General features: G+C 56.2%; 2 protein-coding genes across 4 annotated transcripts in view; one reads left to right on the top strand and one right to left on the bottom strand.

Annotated features, from left to right (window-relative positions):
• Positions 1–1,512: 1,512 nt before the first annotated feature.
• Positions 1,513–19,701, top strand: SUN2 (Sad1 and UNC84 domain containing 2). 2 transcript variants are annotated; one of them, XM_059936984.1, is made up of 18 exons: positions 1,513–1,754; positions 4,637–4,793; positions 5,768–5,970; positions 6,350–6,487; positions 7,175–7,270; positions 7,623–7,716; positions 8,768–8,838; positions 10,882–11,009; positions 12,669–12,923; positions 13,374–13,451; positions 13,933–13,976; positions 14,559–14,724; positions 15,069–15,290; positions 15,637–15,721; positions 16,108–16,223; positions 16,355–16,522; positions 16,903–16,995; positions 17,968–19,701. In XM_059936984.1, the coding sequence occupies exons 2-18, from the start codon at positions 4,672–4,674 to the stop codon at positions 18,079–18,081; spliced, it is 2,193 nt and encodes a 730-aa protein (XP_059792967.1). In that variant the 5' UTR covers positions 1,513–1,754; positions 4,637–4,671; the 3' UTR covers positions 18,082–19,701. The 2 variants fall into 2 exon arrangements, with proteins under 2 accessions (XP_059792967.1, XP_059792966.1); XM_059936983.1 differs by lacking the exon at positions 1,513–1,754 and adding an exon at positions 2,125–2,196.
• GTPBP1 (GTP binding protein 1) overlaps positions 17,965–20,763 on the bottom strand; it is a 28,993-nt gene continuing 26,194 nt past the window's right edge. For both annotated transcript variants that reach the window (XM_059936985.1, XM_059936986.1), the window contains exon 13: positions 17,965–20,291. The gene's annotated coding sequence lies outside the window, so the exon portion shown is untranslated. The remainder of the gene's footprint in view (positions 20,292–20,763) is intronic.

The raw sequence follows: 20,763 nt of genomic DNA, 5'->3' as shown, positions 1-20,763 counted from the left end.
GGGAAGGGGGTCCTTCTGCCAGGATCCTTGGAAAGGAGTGAAGCAGGCTCTGCAACAGAGGTGGCGGGATATGGAGACTCCACTGGAATTGGCTAGGACAGAACTGAGGCATTAAGCACCTTGGGGTGGAGAAGTTGTCAAGAGAAGGCCCCTCCCCTACCTGGAGGCTGACTCTAAATCTGATTTCAATTCTCACTTCACTCATCCCACGTTCAGCAGATACTCAGACATGAGCCAGCCCTTGTCTTCAGGGAGCTCGAAGCCTAACCCCAGAAGCAAGCACTGTTGTCTGCAATAGACTGTAACTGCAGGTGAGGCCCCTCTTTTCCGGGTGGGGCAGTGGAGACCCAGGGATCGGGGGATCATCTTTGTATGGAGTTGACTTAGCACAAGGGCTTCACATTTCCTCAATCCCCTACCCCCAGCGTCTTCCTGTCCTGATTTCGCCATTTCTAGTCTCTTCCTCTTGGCACTTTAAAAGTGAAATAACAACAGTTTCATCTTCCCTTAGAAGAGCTTGCCAGGAAGTGACTCCTCCCAAGCTGGGCACTTTCTGCATCTGTAGAGTTGGCCAGTGGGGAGCCAGGGCACAGGACCCTTGAAGTCAGGCAGCATGTTATTCATTCAGTATCTACCAAGTACTCTTTCCACACTCAGATTTGAGTAAGGCAGGGGAATAGGTAACCAGCCCTGCCTTCTCAGCCCCAACTGGGGCAAGCGTCCTCCTTAAAATGAAGAAAAGCTTCTGCCATGAAATTTGGGGGCCTCTGAGGGCAGATTGAGACGTGGCAGAGCTTCCTGCCAAGTCTGGAATCCCAAAATCAATCCCAAAATGGAAAAAAAAAAGGGAGGGGGCTTGGATATGGAGAGAAGCTTCTAATCTCAGTTTTGCCTCTTTCAAGCTGTGTGACTAAGCAAATCACTTAAAAACTCTATGAACCTGTTTCCTGATCTGTAAAAAAAAAAAAAAAAAAAAAAGTATAGAAATGCCTAAGAGAACAATTACGCAAGAGATTCCAACAATCGTTTGGGGGAGGTCCTCTAAGGGCTAACTACACGCTACCCCTCCAGGTGGGTCTTAGGTCAGGGGTCGTCAATCTCCCCTGCTCCCCACTTCCTCGTGCCATCTTCAATACCTTTAAGGTCCTGGCACCCCGGCCCTGTCGAGTCAGCTTGCCGAGAGCTGGGACCCAGAAGGCCGCGGGTGGGGTGAGGCGCACGAGGCAGTACCAGGACAGGGCTCAGGTGTTTTGAGCAACCAGACCGGGAGTCAAGTGCCAAGTCAGGCCAGGTCGAGCCCCCGCTTGCCGGCTCCATCCGAGTCCTCCAGCGCCCAGGGGTTGCACACTCACCCGCGCCTCCCACGCGCGGATTCTTGTCTGGACTTGCCCCGCCCGCTTGGCCCACGCGGCGGGCGGGGCGAGCCGGGGCCTTTGTGTTCAAACCGCCCAATGGGCAGTGGCAGTGGGCGGTGACGCGGGCGGGGTCTGACCAATGGGCTGCGGTCTGTCAGCGTTGACTGACAGGCGCACACATACACACTCGGCCACGCGCGCGCCGTCCGGCCCCACTTGCGCAGCGCGGTTCTGCGCGGGCCGCATTGTCTGCCAGTCCGCCGTCGGTAGTTCCCCGCGCGTCCCGGGTCCCCGCGCCGACCGCACCTCCCCGGATTCCGACGCGGTAAGGGGGTGCGCCCGGGCTGCGCAGCTGGCCTCGAACGTCCCCGGCCCCGCACGGAGCAGCGGCGGCAGCAGGTAACAGCCGGCCTTGGGCCTCTGGCGGGCGGACGCGCGGGGCGAGGGTGGTGGGCCGGCCTCGCTCCCCTCCCCGCGGGTCCCGGGGCCGGCCTGACCCCGGGGTCATCGTCGGGCTGCACCGGCCAGAGCCGAGCTGCCCAGGCCTGGCCCTTCCACTCCGGGCCAAGCTGGGCTAGGCTCCAGCCCCGCCCGGCGCACGCCCCTGGACCGGTCGAGAAGGGCCAGCGCTGTGCCAAGGCCGCCGTGACTCATCTCCGCCGCCCGGCCCCCGCCCCCGGGACTGGCCGCTCCACTGGTCAGTCCGGAGGGCGGATGTCTCCGGGCGGGACTTCCCCGGGCCGAACCTCCCCGGTAGGCGGAGAGCGGAGACCCGGCTGTCCCAAAGCGGCCCAGGCCAGTGCCCGCGTTTTCGTGCCAGTCAGGCAGTTTCCAGGGACAGGTAGTTCTCTGCTTCTGCCGCCGCCTGTCATAACTTTGGGAATAGGAGGGAGGCCCATTTTGTTCAGTTCTTAAAAAAAAAAAAAAAAAAAGAAACCAGATAGGAGGCGGGAGTGTGACTTAGAGCAGAGAGGCAGGGAAGGCGCATGGTTGGTAAAAACAAAAACACAAACTCCCGCAGGTTTAGCCAGTAGGGAATGAAGGGAGCAAAGAGTTAGCACCTGGAGCGTTTTGCAGGTCCCACGAGAGAATGTAGTATGAAAACGTACCGCGGAGGATGCCCAAGATCTAGGTTAAGTCTGACGACTGGATGGATACTGCCATATAAGTTTGTGATGGGGGTGGGGAAGGGTGGAGCTGAGAAAGGATGTGGTTCAGCTCAGAAATGGGAAGGGATGTTTTATTTGAGGGTGTCTTAACCGGAGGAGGGGGGGGAGGCGGGGGGTGTTTATTCTGATATGCAAAAGATTGGAGCTCTGAGAGGCTCACCTCTTGTTTTGTTTTGGAGGACGGGGCCTTGACCTTTTTCATCTTGTGAAACCCAGATTCAATGATAAACTGTTTTGTGATAGCAGAACTCTATGAGAAAGACTAAAAGGCACCCCTGGGAGGGTGCTGACTGCTGATGATTTTCAGCAACCCCCCCGCCCCCCCACCAAACACACACACACACACACACCTCCGTCTAAATATTTATTTATATTCTTGCCAGCAGTAGCTTGAGTTCTGTATAAACACATTGCTTTGTTCCTGCCCCGGGGCGAAAGCTTCATCAGCTCCTGCAGGGCAGGGTTAAGAGGAGGAGCCTGTATGAACATCTGTAGCTTTCAGGTGGGGAGGGCAGTAGTGGGGGTGGAATTACCTTATAAGGCATGGAATATAGAAAAGGATCCAGGCCAACTTCCTGCTGTGGCTACTACCAATCGGTCCTTTTACCACCATGGGCTAAAACCAGGGAAAGATGCCAGGGGGACACCCTACCTGTGAAGACACCAATAAGACCCAAGACATGAGGCTGCTTGTTTTTCAGAAGAGGACTTTGTCGAATTCTTCAACTGTACTAACCAGACCTCCTGTTTTCTGTAGTCTGAGCTGGGATGTGTTAGAGCCTATGTCCACCACACAGCCCAGAGAACTAGTAATTTAAGTATCAACCAGGAATATTGGAAGTGATAAGTCACAAGTACTAGGACCGAAGTATAACAGTGACTTTGTAATACAGGCCGGCAAAGGCACCACGTTCAGAGTGCTCACACTGGTCATCTGAGGTTTTGAATTTGGGTTTCTAGAACTGAAAGGTTTATGAATCCTCCTTGTGTTGTAGAATGCCGCCTTTTGCCACGTCTTTTCTCCTTGGCCTCCTCTGAGTCCTCCCTATCAATTCCAGAGCCTTGGTTTTCCGCCGCACGTAGTGACTGGTCTGGCTGGTAGGGACTGAGGGTAATCCCACACTGCCGCTCCACCTGCCTGTTTTGCTAGTTTGTTAACAAATGTAATAGCTCTGTCTGCAGCCTGTTCTGAACATCCTGGAGACTGTAAAAGACTCTAGTTGGGGACACAACAACATATTCCTGAAACAACTTGAAAACTTCCTGGTAGAGTGGAAGGACCCAGGCCTTGCAGCCTGTCAGAGCTGAGCTCAAACTCTGCCACTGTCACTTACAGGCTGGGTGGCTGTGGGCAGGTTACTCATCATTTCAGTGTCCCAGGTTCCTCCCTGTACAATGGGGGTAACGATGCCTTCCTGGATTATAATGGGTGTGTAAGGAGCCGGGTACCTAGGAGGCATTTAACAAAGTATTTTATCGTATCAAGATGCACTGATGTTGCAGCCCAATACTCGCTAATGGGATACGGCATCCGGGCACCATCAGGATGTAGGCAGGGGTTACCGTGGAAAAGTTTTCTGGAGTCACAGTTTGATTGCGGCTCTGAATCAGTGAATACAGCTATGAAGAAAGGAAAGCACGTCCCATCTAAGGGAAACAAGCTAGAACAAGAATAGGCCCAGCTCTAGGGACAGGGCAGCACGGTAAGATGGCTGGGCTGGAGAGCAGGTGCAGGGCAGCAGTGATGAAAGGCGTTCATTTGGCACCTGTGGCCTACCTATCAGGTGCCACAGGCTCTGTCTCATGTCAAAGCTTGCAGAAGGCCCAATTCTAGCTCTCACGGACCTCAGCATCCAGTAAACTGAGAATTAGGAAATCCTGTGGAAGGTGCCATGAAAGAGGCTGCCCAAGGCAGAGGGCAGAGGGCAGCAGGGTGGGCGGGGCCAGGATAATTAATAAATGCCCCATGTCAGCCACATCTCAGGCTGTTTCAGTTGAATCCCGGCGGGGGGGCAGGGGGGGATTGGCTGGGAGGCAGTGACTTGTTTCTCCTCCCCTGGAGAGGGGCTGAGAACAGCCCCACGCTTCACATGGCGTCCTTTCTCTCCCAAGACTCTTCAGGGGAAGGGTCCCCCGCCCACCTCATCATGTCTCGAAGAAGCCAGCGCCTAACACGCTACTCCCAGGGTGACGATGACGGCAGCAGCAGCAGCGGAGGGAGCTCGGTGATGGGGAGTCAGAGCGCCCTGTTTAAAGACAGCCCTCTCAGGTAGGGGATCGCCACTCCCAGCCCCACCCCGCTCCGTGGGATCGCACTGACCTGCAGCGCAGATGTCTTGGCCGGTTCACTGCGCAGCCTCTTCGTCTTGTGACTTCTGTGGGCAGAGGTCAGATACCCATGTCTGGTCAAAGGGGAAATTCGCACCTCTGGGGGTGCCAGGGCCCCGTGCTGTTTCTTCTCTCCATACCGTAAGCCGGGCTGCCGCCCTCGTGTTCAGAGAACAGGAAGTGGGGAGAGGCAGCTTCAAGAATAAGCCAGGCCGGAAACCCCAAAACCGAGAGCTGGGCTCACAGGAACCCATTGTGCTGTGGATGGCTCTGCCAGTCTGGCCATCCTCCCCAGACCCACACCCGCATCCACACGTGCCACTGTCTGTAGGGCCTCCTCAGGGCCAGCGAAGCAGCTGAGGAGACGAACAAGTCCGAGGGGCACCAGGACGTGAGCTAAGGCAGGCGCCTGCCTCATCCTGCCCCCTTGCAGATGTGAGGCCCAGATGACAGCCCCTGAGGCTTTGACTAGCTCTAGAAGGCCAGGTTGGGTTTGTCTGGGTTTTCAGTGGGTTGTAGAAATTACTAATCCATGAGGAAGCATGAAAAAACACTTTGGCTTTGAAGTTAGAGACCTGGATTTGAATCCGGACTCCATCACTTACTGATGATCTCGCCTAACTGCTTGTGAGATTTAGAGATAATGGGAGCACAGAAAGTACCTGCTTCGCGCGGTAGACAGTCAGCAGTTGGGAGTTGTTAGTTGCCTAGCAACAAGGCCGTGTGTGTGTGTGTGTGTGTGTGTGTGTGTGTGTGTGTGTGTGTGTGTGTGTGTGTGTGTGTGTGCGTGCGCACGGCCCCCCCCCCCCCCCCCCACCTTAGGAGGGCAGAGCGCTGCTTAGGGCACCGCTTTCGCTTTCCTGGCTGGGCTCACCTGCCAGCTCCCGCCTCTCTCCTCCTGCTGACCTCCCACAGGACCCTGAAGAGGAAATCCAGCAACGTGAAGCGCCTCTCCCCAGCGCCGCAGCTGGGCCCCTCCTCCGACAGTCACACCTCCTACTACAGCGAGTCTGTGGTCAGGGAGTCCTACTTTGGCAGCCCCCGGGCCGCCTCCATCGCTGCCTCTCTCACCAGGAACTCCATCCTCGACGACCAGCCGCATGGTGACCCCTTCTGGAGTGAGTGTCCACAGCCTTTCTCCTGGGCCTGTGCTGCCTCTGGAGATTTATGGTCCAAAATCCCCCCCGGGGGTTTCCTAACCGCTGCTGGGCCAGAAGAGGGGCTCCCCACCTTCGGAAACCCTTGGGAGAGCAGCCGAGTGTCTGAACTTCCAGGCCCTTTTAGACGATGGAGTAGCCACGTAGCTGCTCCAGGCCTAGGAGGCGGAGGGGCCGGTCCTAGTCCACCCTCCCTTGACCCAGGGGAGCTCGGGAGGGGCTGAGAGTAGATTCGATCTGCCCATCAGAGCTGCTCCTCAGGGTGTCCCCGCGAGTCCCTCTGGAACGCCCTCTCGGAGCATCTCTACCCCAGGAGAACCCCGCGTTCTTCCCTCCTCAGGTGAGGACCTGCGGGTGAGGAGGAGGAGAGGCACAGGTGGCACTGAGAGCAGCAAAGTCAACGGGCTCCCGGAGAACAAGCTCTCCGAGGACTTCCTCGGGTCGTCCTCGGGCTACTCTTCCGAGGATGACTACGTAGGTAGGCGGCGTCCTCCCTCCCCAGCCTCGGGGAGCTGCTCCACCGTCCCCGGGCTGCTGGGGAGGTGACGGGAAGTAGGGGAAGGCGCCCTGACGGCTCGAGAGAGCGCGGTGTCCAGCTGAGTGTGGCTGCTGTGCCACCATGGTACCCTGAGCCCAGGCCTGGGTGGCCCTCGTTAACGCTGGGATGCGATCGCCCGGCCCCACGAGGCCCTGAGCAGCCTGTGGCCAGTTCCCTTATTTGACTCATTTCCAGCAAGTGTTTAACATGGAGATTCACACGCAGGAGGTGCTTGATCCCTTAGTCTAGTTCTGAGGGATTTGAGGGATTGCTGGTGAGGAGAAGGAAGCAGGCAAGGAGTCCAAGGGAAATAAAATGTCAGAAATCTAGCACTTCGCTTCGTCAGCGTTTACTGGCCTGCTAGCTGCCAGCCTCTGTCACTTGGGGATGTGAAGGAGAATGACACACGGTCTCAGCTCACAGTCTAGAGGAGCAGACAACTGACAGTCTCCATGTCCCAAGGCTCTTAAGAGTGAGGACAGCGGCGGTCCAGTGGTTAGGACTCCGGGGGCACGGGTTCGATCCCTGGTCGAGGAACTAAGGTCCCGCAGGCCCTGCGGTGCACGGCACCTCCACACGAGAAAAAAAGAGTGAGGACAACTAGGTGTCTCCTCTCCTCCCCTGCAGGCTACTCGGAGACAGACCAGCAGGGTTCAGGGGCGCGGCTACGGAACGCCGTCTCTCGGGCGGGCTCTCTTTTCTGGATGGTGGTCACTTCTCCAGGTGGGTGCCGGCTGCTCTGTACATGATTGTTTCCATTCTCTCTGGCAGTCACTTTCACCCATCTCTCTGCGGTTGGGTATCCAGCCCGTTAGAAAGAGACTGTAGGGCCGCCGGGGATAGCTCGTTCCGGAATAGTTACTGGGCGCCAGGAGCCACGGGAGCACCCTTGCTTGAAAGCTGGACGGAGGCGGTTGGCAGCACAGGCGGGTGGGATCACAGGACCTGGGTAGCGTGGGACAGGACGGAGGTGCACTGGCAATCAGGGTTGGGGTCGGGGCGGGGAGGACCGCTGGTGGAGACACACAGGCCAGTGGTTCAGGGTGGCACTTAGGCTCGACGGGCCCTCTTCCAGGCCGGCTCTTCGGACTCCTCTACTGGTGGATTGGCACCACCTGGTACCGCCTGACGACAGCTGCCTCCCTCCTCGACGTCTTCGTTTTAACCAGGTGAGCAAGACTGACAAGAAATCAGAAGGCCCCAGGCAGAAGGGGTCAGTAAAGCATCTAAACCTGTAGGTGTTGGTTTCTCTGAAGGTTTTTGTTTCCCAGTTTACTTGCAGCTTTTATTAGTGAGTGTGGAGTGGACACCCAGAGCCCCTTTTTCTGCCTGACAGTGGACAGGACTTGGAGTCACGTGCAGGGAGTGTTCTAGAACGCAGGTTCTTGTTTCTTCTTGGGCATTTCCTTCCAAACACCAGCCTAGCCACTTCTGAGTCTCAGACAAGCCCAGCCTTACTCCTGCTGGCCACGCCTTAGGCTCTAGCCAGCAAGTGGTGTTTCCCAGAACATTCAGCATCCCTCTTGGCCCCCTTGTGATCTGGACCCCCAGTGTTTTCCAAAAGAAGATACTGTCTGACTAAGGAGTTACTTTTTTTTTCTTCTGTATTTGCTTGCCTAGAGGACATCTGTCTGTGAAAGTTGTAGGTTATTCAGAGACCCCAGTATTTACTTATTTATTTATTTATTTTATAAATTTATTTTTATTTATTATTTTTGGCTGTGTTGGGTCTTCGTTGCTGCGCGTGGGTTTTTTCTAGTTGAGGCGAGCGGGGGCTACTCTTCGTTGCGGTGTGCGGGTTTCTCATTGCCGTGGCTGCTTTTGTTGCGGAGCACGGGCTCTAGAGCGCAGGCTCAGTAGTTGTGGCGCACAGGCTTAGTTGCTCCGCGGCATGTGGGATCTTCCCGGCCCAGAGCTCGAACCCATGTCCCCTGCATCGGCAGGCGGATTCTTAACCACTGCGCCACCAGGGAAGCCCCCCACCCCAGTATTTATTTTTAATAACATCAATACAATTCAGAGTCAGAATTGTCCCCGTCACTCCAAGCTTTGCAGGTAAAGCATCCAGTCTGGCCCTGGCAAGATGAGAGGCTTGAGGGTGTCCTCTCTAACTCTAGCTCAGCACTCAGGAAAAATCTCTAGGGACTCCCTGGGGGCATATAGAGGCCCTGGAGCCCTCCTGACACCTCCGCCTGCCCTCTCTCCCCTCCTGTGGTCCAGGCGCTTCTCATCACTGAAGACGTTCCTGTGGTTCCTCTTGCTGCTGCTGCTTCTGACTGGCCTGACGTATGGTGAGCTCACCCACCGTCACAGGGAGGGGTGGAACGAGAGCTTGTGGAGATGGGGCAGGCGAGCCAGAGGGGCGGGCAGAGTGTGGGCCGAGGCTGGTGCTGAGCAGAAACGAGAAGGGACGGTGATCAACTAGAAAACAGGGAAGGAGGCAGGACGAGGGGGCGGGTGGAGCCCGCGCAGCACCCTGTCTGGCTCTCCTGGGTCCTCAGGTGACCCGTGGCTGAAAGGGGAAATGCTCCGATCCACTGATCTTGTCCTTGGTTTGGGTTGCTCCGCGGGGCTGCCTAGCGTGTCTAGAGCATCCTCGCAGCCCCAGGGGCTGGAACGTGCCTCAGCACAGGAGTACTGGGGTGAAAAGCGGGGACTCTGACGCTGTTACTAGCAGTCATTTTCCCTCCATTCCAAATCAGGAGGTTGTCTGGGTGAGTGAATTATCGTTACATCAAGTTCAGTCTTCAGCTGTCTTTAGGATCAAAACAGTGAAGTAGTAAAGAGAAGTAAGAGCACCTTTTTGCACCAAGATACTGAAATACGTGTCATCTGTAAGATGCTCCACGTTGTTCCCGTCTCCATCGTTGAACTTTCACATTTTTTACATAGTTGTAATCATTATGTTTATATATTTTGTGTTCAACTTTTGATTGGACAGTTTCACATGAGTTTCACAACTTCCTATGAGTTGCCCCTGTGGCCCGCAGGCTCAGTTTTACCAATTTATAATTAAAGACGATGCTTTATCATTATTATATTTTTAGAGGTGGTTTTATAGGTTTAGCATCTACTCAAGTTGTATTTCTTTAATTTCTACGAAGGTAGAACATCTTTCCAAGTGTTGATTCCCTTGTTTCCTGTTACAAGAACAGCTTGTTCCTATCCAGTGGCAACTGGGCATTGCCCTTAAAATAATAATGACCTTTTATAATCTTACAGTATTTTGTTCAGGAAGCACATTCCCTCGTGTTATCTCAGTTTGTTTCACCATCCCCATGTGGGGTTGGTGGAGCTGAGGTTCTCATGGCGTCATGAGATGCATACAGAAAGCCTGAAAGGCGGAGGGGTGGAGTGACCAGCTCCAGGAGGGCAGTAAGTGAAGGCCTGTCGGAGGGTCTGACTTAAAGTCTGGTGGTCACGTGCTTCCCGTTGCACCTGCTCGAGGCCAACAATTGAGTGGCAAGTGTGGCATCTTACCAGGGTGGAGACCCCACAGCCAATATGGCTTTTTCAGGCGCTGTCACCCCATGCATACATGTACGCGCACGCACATGGCACGTGCATAGCTCAGGAGTAAACACATCACAAACAGGTAGCTCCTAAAGCAAGATGCACATGTCTCTGTGTGGCGGCAGCCTTGTGCTCTGTTCTGGGGCAGCAGGCAGCCTCTCTTAGCAGGTGGATTCTCTTTCAGTGATTCTCAACCATGGCAGCCCATTAGAGTCACCCGGGGAGCTTTTATTTATTTATTTATTTATTTATTTATTTATTTATTTATTTGGGCCATGCCGCACGGTTTGTGGGATTTTACTTCCCCAACCAGGGACTGAACCCACACCCTCGGCATTGAGAGCTCAGAGTCCTAACCACTGGACCGCCAGGGAATTCCCACCTGGGGAGCTTTTAAAACTCCTTATGGAGGGATCCCCCAGGCCCACGAACTCACTCTGGAGGGCGGGGCCAGACACTGACTGTTTCAAAAGCTCCGTGGGTGATTCTGATGTACGGTCTGGACTGAGGACCACCGTCAGGGCCTCTGGCTTCTACCATTGGATCATCCCCAACTTCTGATAGCCGTTTTCTCCAAGCTTTGCCACCTATGGAAAGATGAGGATTCCTGAGGGGGACGTGAGGATGCGTACACGCTGGGATTGTCGGCGGGGGGGGGGGGGGGCTGCCTCAGAGAGTGGCGGGAACCGCCACCCCTCGTACTGCCTTTGGCCGGGGCAAGGCTCCCGCGAGTGAGACGGGCTGCGGGTGAGCGCTGCTCACGAGGCTGCCGGCGGCGCTGTGGCCCCGGCCCAGGTAACTGCCCTCTCCTCTGTGTGCAGGCGCGTGGTATTGCTACCCCTTCGGGCTGCAGACGTTGCACCCCGCCGTGGCTTCCTGGTGGGCCTCGAAGGGCAGCGGCGGGCAGCGTGCGGTGTGGGGTTCCAGAGACTCGTCCCCACATTTCCAGGTGAGCATCTTAGGGTCGCAGGCACCCGCCTCGGCCTGCATTTGCCATTGAAGTCCCTGCCTTTCTTCATCACACACACAGCTGAAGAGGTGGTGCCAGGATACCTTTCTCTACTGTTAGTGGTGCAGGTGTTGGGGGGATGTTTTGCCTGTGCTTAAATATGACTCAAAACTGCCCAAAAGTTAGTTGCCATCCTAAGAAGCACGGAACACAGAAGGAAAAGGAATAAGACAAATTGTCTTGCCTACTTTGTTCCTTTTCAGTACAGTTTCACGAATCTTTAGTGAGTACCTTCTGTGAGTCAGGTAATATCCTGTTCTGTTACCTATTACCATAGATAAACCACCCCCAAAATCAGTGCCTTAAAAGTACCAGCACTGGGGAATTCCCTGGTGGTCCAGTGGTTAGGACTCGGCACTCTCACTGCCATGGCCAGGGTCAACCCCTGGTCGGGGAACTAAGGTCCCGCAAGCTGTGCGGTGTAGCCAAAAAAAAAAAAAAAGAAGTACAGCATTGGATTAGCTCATGAGCCTGCAGGTCCTCTGGGTGGCTTTTCTGGTCTGAGCAAGGACAGCTGATCTTGGCTGGGCCCCCTCGCATGTCTGCAGTTGACTGGTGGGTCAGCAGGGGTGGGCTGGTCTAGGCCTGGGCTGGGCAGGTTGTACCTTTGCTGTCCAGCAGGTAGCCTCGGCTTGTTCTCATAGCAGCCGGGCAGGGTTCCAGGAGAGTGGAATCATGCCAGACCTTGAGGCCTAGATTCAGAACTAGCATACTGTCACTTCTGCCACATTCTGTTGGCTGAAGCAAATCTCAGAGCCAGGCCAGATTCAAGGAGGGGGAGATAGACCCCACCTCTCCATGGAAGCACCTGTGAAGCCACATTGCAGAGGGCGCAGATGCTGGGAGGAGGGCAGGACAGTGGCCATTTTTGCAACCTGCCAGAGGCTAAAGATGGATCTGGCCCAGGCCCTGCCCTCAAGAGGCCTGCAGTCCAGTGGGGGGTGATGAGCGCACAAACAACCGCAGTGTGTATGTGCAGGTCCTGGGGTCTACGATGAAAATGTAAAACTCTTTGTCCTCTAATTATAGTTACTTGAACTTTGCTTGCATCCTGCTGAATTTAATTTGCTATCACATTTTTAACCATTTATTTTGGTAGATATTACTTTCCTGACCCTGATTTTATTATTTCACAAAATAATGATGTGTTCTGGCATCTTTAACTTCTAACTTTTTTTTTAATCGCTAGTATCGATTTCAGGACCACCTTTTCTGTAAAACGGGGGAAGTAAAGAATGACATATCTTTGTATTTACTTTCATCTGCATAAAGACACTAATAAAAATAGTTGCCTGGTTTGGGAAGGGTTGGTGGTGAGGGCTCTGGGTGGATGGGGCAGAGGTTAGGAGCATGAGTTTTTGCTGTTTGTTTGCTTGCTTTTTGAGTCATGCAAATACTGCCTAGTTTAAAAATGGAATTTTTGAAAGTCAGAAGCCTAACCTCTGTACTCAGTAGGCTCGTGCCTTTTAATTGACAGTCGACAGACTGTGTTTTATAATTTCATTTGGGTGTTTCTGGGATTCTCTTCCGTTCCTCTTTAGGAAGCACTGTTGTCATAAGTCCCTAACCTCTGTGGCTTTTCCCTCCCCATCCTGCCAGGCTGAGCAGCGCATTCTGTCCCGGGTACACTCTCTGGAGCGGCGCCTGGAAGCTCTTGCTGCCGAATTTTCCTCCAGCTGGCAGAAGGAGGCCATGCGGCTGGAACGCTTGGAGCTGCGGCAGGGGGCTGGAGGGCCGGGGGGCAGCGGCAGCCTGAGCCACGAGGACACCCTGGCGCTCCTGGAGGGGCTGGTGAGCCGCCGCGAGGCTGCCCTGAAGGAGGACTTCCGCAGGGACACCACTGCTCAGATCCAGGTCGGGGAGGGGAGCTGAGGGGCCCGTGTGGGTGACCCCCGGGGTGTGTGGGGTGGAGGGGGCGAGGCCCTGCACCCTGACATGAGGGAGACAGCAGTGAGTCATTCAGGGTCAGACGGCTCTACCACTTGGCAATTACCTTCTCTAAGACTTAGTGTCCTCCTCTTTAAAACGGAGACTCTCCTGTCTGCCCCGCCCCTGGTTGTGAGAACATGAGATTGTAGTGCGCCTGGCACGGTGCCCATGTAGGTGTGGCACACCACGCAGGTGTGCAGTAAAGACCAAGAGGAGTCTTCCGTGTTTCCAAGAAGCACTGTAGCAGAAAGGCCAGGAGCTGAAGTTTGCAATCAAACAGGCCTGGCTCGAATTCCGGTTACACCACTTACTGGTTGTAAGCGGCCTCTGAGCACGACTCAGTAAAATCATTAGCCTCTCTCCTATGCCTGATAGGAAGAACTGGTCACCCTGAGAGCAGAGCATCAGCAGGACTCAGAAGACCTCTTCAAGAAGATTGTCCAGGCCTCGCAGGTTGATGGGCTTGGGGGCACTTGGAGCCTACGGTGGGGCGCTGATCGAATTCATCATCTGTTCTTGGGCTCAGAGAGACACCTTGGCCCCTAAGGGTCTGCTTAGATGCAGAATGGGGAGAAGGGCGTGTAGTCTCCTGACTTCTGCTTGAACTGAATCCACCTGGGCTGGAACACTCTGCAGAGACGCCCTGGGATCAGGCCTGAGGACAGGAAGGGCTACTTTCAAGTGGCCTGTTGTGCTGGGTATACATGCTGAGTGAACGAGTGAACGGGTGAACGCCTAAGCACGATAGATATGGGGCGAGACTCCCGTAAGGACCTCAACCAGGAGGCCAGTTTGACATTTGCTAGATCAGTCAGGAGGCCCTGGGGTGGGGATGTGGTTAAGCAAAGACCCCAAAGGGAACAGATCCTGCTCTGGGAGACTGACTGCTGTGAGCCTGACATTTCTTGTATTGGTCCCTTCTTTCTGCTTATAGGAGTCCGAGGCTCGACTCCAGGAGCTGAAGTCTGAGTGGCAAAGGTAACGCGCACTGCCATCTGTCCTAGGCCCGCTCAGCCTCAACCTCCCCATTCCCTCCCCCAGCTAGGACTGGGGAGCAGAGCCCCGGAGCAGAATTCTGATTGTGTCCCAAGCAGAGAGGGAGATGGCTGAAACCTAGCTCAGGATCACCTGCTCAGAGCCTGTCCTTGAGGTGCAGTGGAGGTCCGGCAGGGGTTGCAGGCCTTGCAAGAGAATTGGGATTCATGGGTTCATTTATAGACTTACCATCTTTTGTGTACAACCTCATGCCGGCTGCCTTCCCATGCCCCAGATATCTGTACTTGTGGAGGATGTGAGAGCTGAGGCAGAGTGAATTATGGATCTGGGCTTAGAAGGGAAACGGGATACTGTAATATTAGCTCCTTGGGATATGCAAGCCAAGTCATAGGCACCGGAGCTATGTTCTACACCCAGAAGCTCCAAGAGTGAGCCTTGCACTCACCAGTGAGTGGTGGGCACACACTTATATCAGGTGCCAGCTAGGGGATCCTCTTGTTCTCCTCAGCATAGCCTTACCCCTCACCAGAGATCCAAGGCTTACTCTTCTCTCTCTGGGAGTAGGATGACCCAGGAGTCCTTTCGGGAGAGTTCCATGAAGGAGCTGGGGCGGCTGGGGGTCCAGCTGGAAGGCCTGCGGCAGGAACTGGCAGCCCTGACCCTGAAGCAGAGCTCGGTGGAGGACCAAGTGGGCCTGCTGCCCCAGCAGCTCCAGGCTGTGCGGGACGACGTGAGTTGGAACCGTCCACGTCCCTTGCTGAATACCCCTCCTCTGAGACGGTCCTAGCAGTCTGCAAGGCAAAGAGCCTCTTGCCCCCTGCTCTGGACTCGGCACAGATGCTGGCTTTCTTTGACAGAAGTTCTTCCTGTTTTCTCATTGATAACATGAAGGGTTGTTCATAACTCTTTCCTCCTTGTGGCCGGAGCAGGCACGTGCTGGCCCTCCCCTCGCAGGCCTGTCCTCGCTCCCTGTCCCCTCTACCCAAGCCAGGTGCCACCCCACCCTGGCCAGGGCTCTGCTGTGGCAGCTTCCGCTGTGAGCCTCCCAGAGTGAGACCTTTTTTTGGTCCCTAGGTGGAGTCTCAGTTCCCTGCCTGGGTCAGTCAGTTCCTTCTTCGAGGTGGGGGAACCCGCACTGGGCTCCTCCAGCGAGAGGAGATGCAAGCTCAGCTGCAGGAGCTGGAGAGCAAGATCCTTGCGCATGTGGCCGAGATGCAGGGCAAGTCAGCGAGGGAGGCCGTGGCCAGCCTGGGGCTGACGCTGCAGGAGGAGGGCGTGATTGGGGTGACAGAGGAGGTGAGGACTGGATGCCCCTGGACACCCCCACCCCCTGCAATGGCTAATCCACCCAACACACACGCACTGCTTTCCTCCCTGGGAGCCACAGAGCTGCAAAGTCCCACACTGCCAGCGCCCTGGCCTGTTCTATGACCTAAGTGACATCCAGGAGGCTCCGATGTTTGCTTTGGGGCCGGTGTGGAAGGGGGGAGGTGTATGCCTGAGCAAGCGGCACGTGTCTGGACAGCAGCATGGTGCAGGCACGGGAGGGCTGAGTCCAGGGGTTCCTGGCCCCTAACAGTGGGGCTACGGAGGTGGACGAGTCTGCTTCCCATCACAGCTGCTCGGGGCGCCTGTGTTTTAGCAGGTGCACCGTATTGTAAAGCAGGCTCTGAAGCGCTACAGCGAGGACCGCATCGGGATGGTGGACTATGCTCTGGAGTCGGGCGGTGCGTACACCTCTCCTCCCTTTGCTGGGCCCCTTTCCCTACCCTGGCGGGCCCCCTGGCATCTGCTAGGGTAGCTGTGGTGTTAGGCAAGCAGGGCTTGAGGTCAGCAGAACTCACCCAACCCAGAACTCACAACAAAGGCGAGTGACTGTGTGGGAGAAGCCGGGATGTGCTGAGCACCGTCCTTGGCCGGGAAGAGGCGGGCGATGCTTACAGCTGCTCTGGGGTCTGGGTTAGGTGTGAAGACTGGTCCTCAGAGAGGGGATGGGCAATAATAGCCCCTGCTGGGGTTCCCTTGGCTGGCGAGCTAAGCTGGTTGTGTGGGTCTCCCTCCCCTGCTGGAGTCCGGCCCCAGGCGCCCACCCTGCCTTTCTTTCCTGTCTCAGGGGCCAGCGTTATCAGTACCCGATGTTCCGAGACCTACGAGACCAAGACGGCCCTCCTCAGCCTCTTCGGCATCCCCCTGTGGTACCAATCCCAGTCTCCCCGCGTCATTCTCCAGGTGGGGGCCCTAGCACACCGAGTCGCCTGCGTAGCTGGGTGACTGTCCCCTCCCGGGTCACTGAGAGCTGCGCTCAGGGCGGGCTGTCTTCGTCACCTGCCATGCGCTGACCCGACGTTCTTCCCCTCCAGCCAGACGTGCACCCAGGCAACTGCTGGGCCTTCCAGGGGCCCCAGGGCTTTGCTGTGGTTCGCCTTTCTGCCCGCATCCGCCCCACTGCTGTTACCTTAGAGCATGTGCCCAAATCCTTGTCACCCAACAGCACCATCTCCAGTGCCCCCAAGGACTTTGCCATCTTTGTGAGTATCCCACCTGGGGGCTAGAGGGGCTGTAAGAGGGCCCTGTGGGTCTCTATTGAGGATAGAGTTGGGATCGTTCTTTGGTTGAGGGGAAGGGAATAGATATGGAAGAGACGGCGCCAAGGTAGGAAACGGCACTTTGGTCTCAGTTACCTCAGGCTGCGGAGGAAGAAACGGCGACCTAAGGAGTTACGTGACTTGTCACAGATCACACAGCTGCCCTGTGTCCAGAGCTCAGGCCCCCTGCAGTCCCTGAGGAGGCTGGTGCCTGCCCCACCGGGTGGGAGGGGACCAGTGGGGAAACGGGAGGGAAGGCCTTCCTCCCTGGGGGCCCGTGTGTAAGAGCAGGATCTTCCTTCCATCCTTTGCTCTCTTTTCAGGGTTTCGATGAAGACCTGCAGCAGGAGGGGACGCTCCTTGGCCAGTTCACCTACGACCAGGATGGGGACCCCATTCAGACGTTTTATTTTCAGGTATGGGATTCTGTTCTGCTGGCAGAGGAGGCATATATATGTACTTACCCATCCATTCAGCAGATGTTTTCTGAGTACTTGTCCTGTGCCAGGCACTGGGGGTTCCAAGTGAGAAGTCACAGCCCAGCCCACCCACAGCTCTAGGTACGGAACAGAGACCACTGTCCACGTGGCGTGGGAGAGGCGCCAAGTGCACATCAGCGCAGGGGAGGGGCCCTCCTGGATGGGGAGTGCTGGGGAAGCTGCCTGCAGAGGGCAGGTACCTGAGTGAATGTGGCCCAGCTGGGCCTCACACAGCGCAGCGTGGCTGGGCCACTGCTGGGGGCCTCCTGCCTCAACCTGAGTGGGCATCGGTCTCCTAGGCCCTTGGTAGAAATAGATCCCCAGTCTCCAGCCCAGGTGAGTCTCTGGTAGGTGGCCTGAGAGCCACACCAGGGGAGTCCTAGTGTGAGGAAGTGGGTGAGGTGGAGAAGGGACAGAGGAGGGGAAGAGAGGCAGGCGTGGCTACCAGGCCAGAGAATTTCAGCCCTCAGCTGAAAATGAGCATACAACACAGAGGACTGATGGGAACTTGAGAAAGAAATTTTGCTTAATTCACAGTGAAGGAATTCTTTTTCAACAGCGACATACATCAAACTCTCCATAAAGGTAGTTCTGTTCATGGTCAAAAAGAGCTCCTGTGAGTTTTTCCCAGTTTGAGATGCATCATGCTGGGGCTCGGTTACAAGGCTATTTTTACGTGGCCGTGGGCCGGGCCTGGCGCAGCCTTACGTGCGTTGGCAGCCCCTGTGGGACCTCTGAAGCCTGTGGGGCTCCTTGGCCCACCAGCTGGCCACTCTGTGTTCCAGGGTCTGAAGACAGGAGCTTTGAAGTCTGGTTCTCTACAGAGGCCCCGGGGAGGGGGCGTCTGGCCCTAGGTGTGGCCGTCTCCCCTCCGGTCTGAGGACTCTCACCCCTGCCTTCTCTCCCCAGGGCCCTAAAATGGCCACGTACCAGGTGGTGGAGCTGCGGATCTTGACTAACTGGGGCCACCCCGAGTACACCTGCATCTACCGCTTCAGGGTGCATGGGGAACCCGCCCCCTAGGCCTTCTCTGTGCTGCCGCCGCCGCCAGTGGGGAGGCCAGCTCCTCTCAGCACGTGCCCCCTGCTCTGGGGGTAGCTGCGCAGCACCCCGCCTCTTCCCCCGCACGCTTGAAGCGCACTGACTTCCAGGAGCAAGAAAGAAGAGCCCCTGGCCCAGTGGAGATGAGAAGGAACACGCAGGCTCTTCCTGGGCGGCGGGTGGCTCGAGCGGTCAGCAGGCTCCGGCGTCTCTTTTCCTTCTTTGTTGTTCTCTGCGTGCCGGGCACCGGGCGTCTTTTTCTCCCTCCTGCGAGGGTGTATATATATGTAGCATGTTGTGGGAAATCAAGGCAGGGAGAGACGGGATGAGTGCTCATGTTCCGGCAAAGGTGGACGAGACCTGCCTGCCCCTTGCCCATGTGCGGGGGCTGGCACCCAGGGCGCTGCGTAAATGAAGCAGGTGCCAAAGCCGTGGGTGAAACAGGCTAGGGCCTGGGGCAGCTGAGCTGTGCCCCCTCCCTAGGCAAGAGAAGTGAGGTCCTCTGGGAGGAGGGTGCAGGCTGGGACTGGTCCCCAGGCAGGAAGCTCCTGGGAGAAGGCAGCTGGGCTCCTCCAGAAAGCTAGTGCCGTCAGCCTAGGCCCACAGCATTCCTGAAGGGCTTCTATACACTGTATTTGTCCTGGGTCAGGGTGGGCCATGAGGCTTCTTGTACCCTGGAGGGTCTGGCTCCTGGGAGCCTGAGGGTTACTGCTTCTGTGGCCCTGTAGGAGTCCCCTCTGCTGGGGACAGTAGTTGCTTTCTCTCCCCTGATGCTGGGACTGGGGCCCACTCTGCTCCCCACTCCTGCTAGGGCCTACCTGTGCCCCAGCACAAGCTTGCTGCATTCCCCCAGGGTGCCCAGACCTGTCCTTCGAGGCCATAAACATCTGGGGTCAACTAGAAGTGTTCAGGGGACTCCCTGGGCTCTTGTGGTGGCCCAGCGATACAATGACAGTGACACTCAGGGTGCCACGGTGGGAGGAGGTCTGTCTGCACTGTTGGCCCTACCCCACCCCTATCAGGCCGCTGATGTAAGAGGCCCCCTAACCCTAAGCCACTCCCGGGGGCTCTCTCAGCTCTTGCTCAATTCTGTTTCTATTCTGACTCATTTTCTATGGGGGACAGTCAGGGGTGGGGGGCTGGGTTGGTTAGGAGGGGGGGGGGGCCCGAGGTGGGAGCTTTTGGACCCAGCAGGCCCTGCTCTATTATGTATGTATTTTTCAAGGTCTGTTTTTTAACTGAAAAGCTAAGGGCTTGATTCCTAGCCCCGTTCTGTGGGGCCTCGGGTGAGTTCAGGTCCTTGTAACCTGGCTGCCAAGAAGCGCTTGGGGCACTGGTTCCAACTCTGTGGTTCGTTCCGGCCCGTGGGGAGGTGGCAGGAAGGGCTGCTGTGCAGGTGGGCGCCCTGAAGGGAGGACGGAGCTGGGACGAAGGCGAGGCCCCGGCCATCCTGTGATCGGTCCTCTGGCACTGGCCCTGCCTCCAGACAACCAGGTTTTGTTTTGCGCTCCCCTGTCACAAATGCTGCACCATTGGTTCTTAATTTTGTATCTCCAGATTCTAATTTATGCCTATGCAAAAAATAAATTATGCCCAGGATTAGTGGAGTGTGTGGTTTTTATCTGGCCATTGCACGGGACCCTGTTCTTGGGAAAAAGAAAATGAATTCTTAGCCAAAACAATGCCCCAAAGGCTTCCTCCTAAGCTTTAGAAACTCAGGCTTCTTGGCTAAAACTCAGCTGTGATGGGAGATGGGACCTGAGGCAGGCCCTGTGCCTGTGACTCTGGGCTCAAGGGCTGGCGGGAGAAAGTGAGTGGCTTTATTAGCCATCACTGACGTCCCACCGTGAAGCAGGAGGCTTGTCCTGCGTCTCTCAGTGCCACTGGAGCAGAGGGTAGAAGTTACCCACTTTACTACTGAGCTTGTCCGCAGTCAGTGCCGCAGTCCCCCTCCGTGGGAATTAAACCCTTGTCCCTTGTACCTTGTTGGGATGGCACGAGGTGGGTCCCCTGAAGAGCCAGAATCTTGCCAGTTCCAGGGAGCAGGTCCTGGCCCTTCCCTGCAAATATCTCCCCAGATTCAGTGCCTCCAACGAGCAGCTCCAAGGGCCAGGGGTGGTTGCCCAGCTGGACTCAACACACGCCTCTCCTCCTGACCATGGCACCTGGCCCAGGGATGCGCCCCATCACAGCTGAGAAAATAAAGGCAGGAACAGGTCAGTAGGCAGGAGTTGGGGGATAAGCCGCTACAGGAGACGGTGCTGGGTGGAATGCAAAGCCAGGCCCAAGGCTTTGGGCCAGTTACTCAAGCCCTCAGCTCGCTCTCTGCACGAGGAAACAGCTAGTCCTATGGCTCGCCCCTCAGCAACTGCTCGCTTCATCACCTCCTATTTCATTCACACTTGCACTGCATTTGGCACCATTTTTCAACAAAGGTGACATCCCTGAGCGGCATTAGTAAACGCATCCCCGGAACCTACCACATACCGTCAGGGCTCAGGGCCTCTGTTCGTGCCCTCTGGGGCCTGTCTGCAGACGTCCAAATCTTAAGAGGCCCTCATGGCACAACCCTCACACCGTCTTTTCTATGGTCCGTCCCGTGACCCCAATCAAACCTGCGCTTCCCCTGCACCATGGCACATTCCTGTGACCTTATTCTGTGCT

Source organism: Balaenoptera ricei, chromosome 10 (genome assembly GCF_028023285.1).
Source record: "Balaenoptera ricei isolate mBalRic1 chromosome 10, mBalRic1.hap2, whole genome shotgun sequence".
Classification (NCBI taxonomy): domain Eukaryota; kingdom Metazoa; phylum Chordata; class Mammalia; order Artiodactyla; family Balaenopteridae; genus Balaenoptera; species Balaenoptera ricei.
The sequence above is the reverse complement of the archived record's forward strand: the minus strand, read 5'-3'. Positions and strand labels throughout refer to the sequence as shown.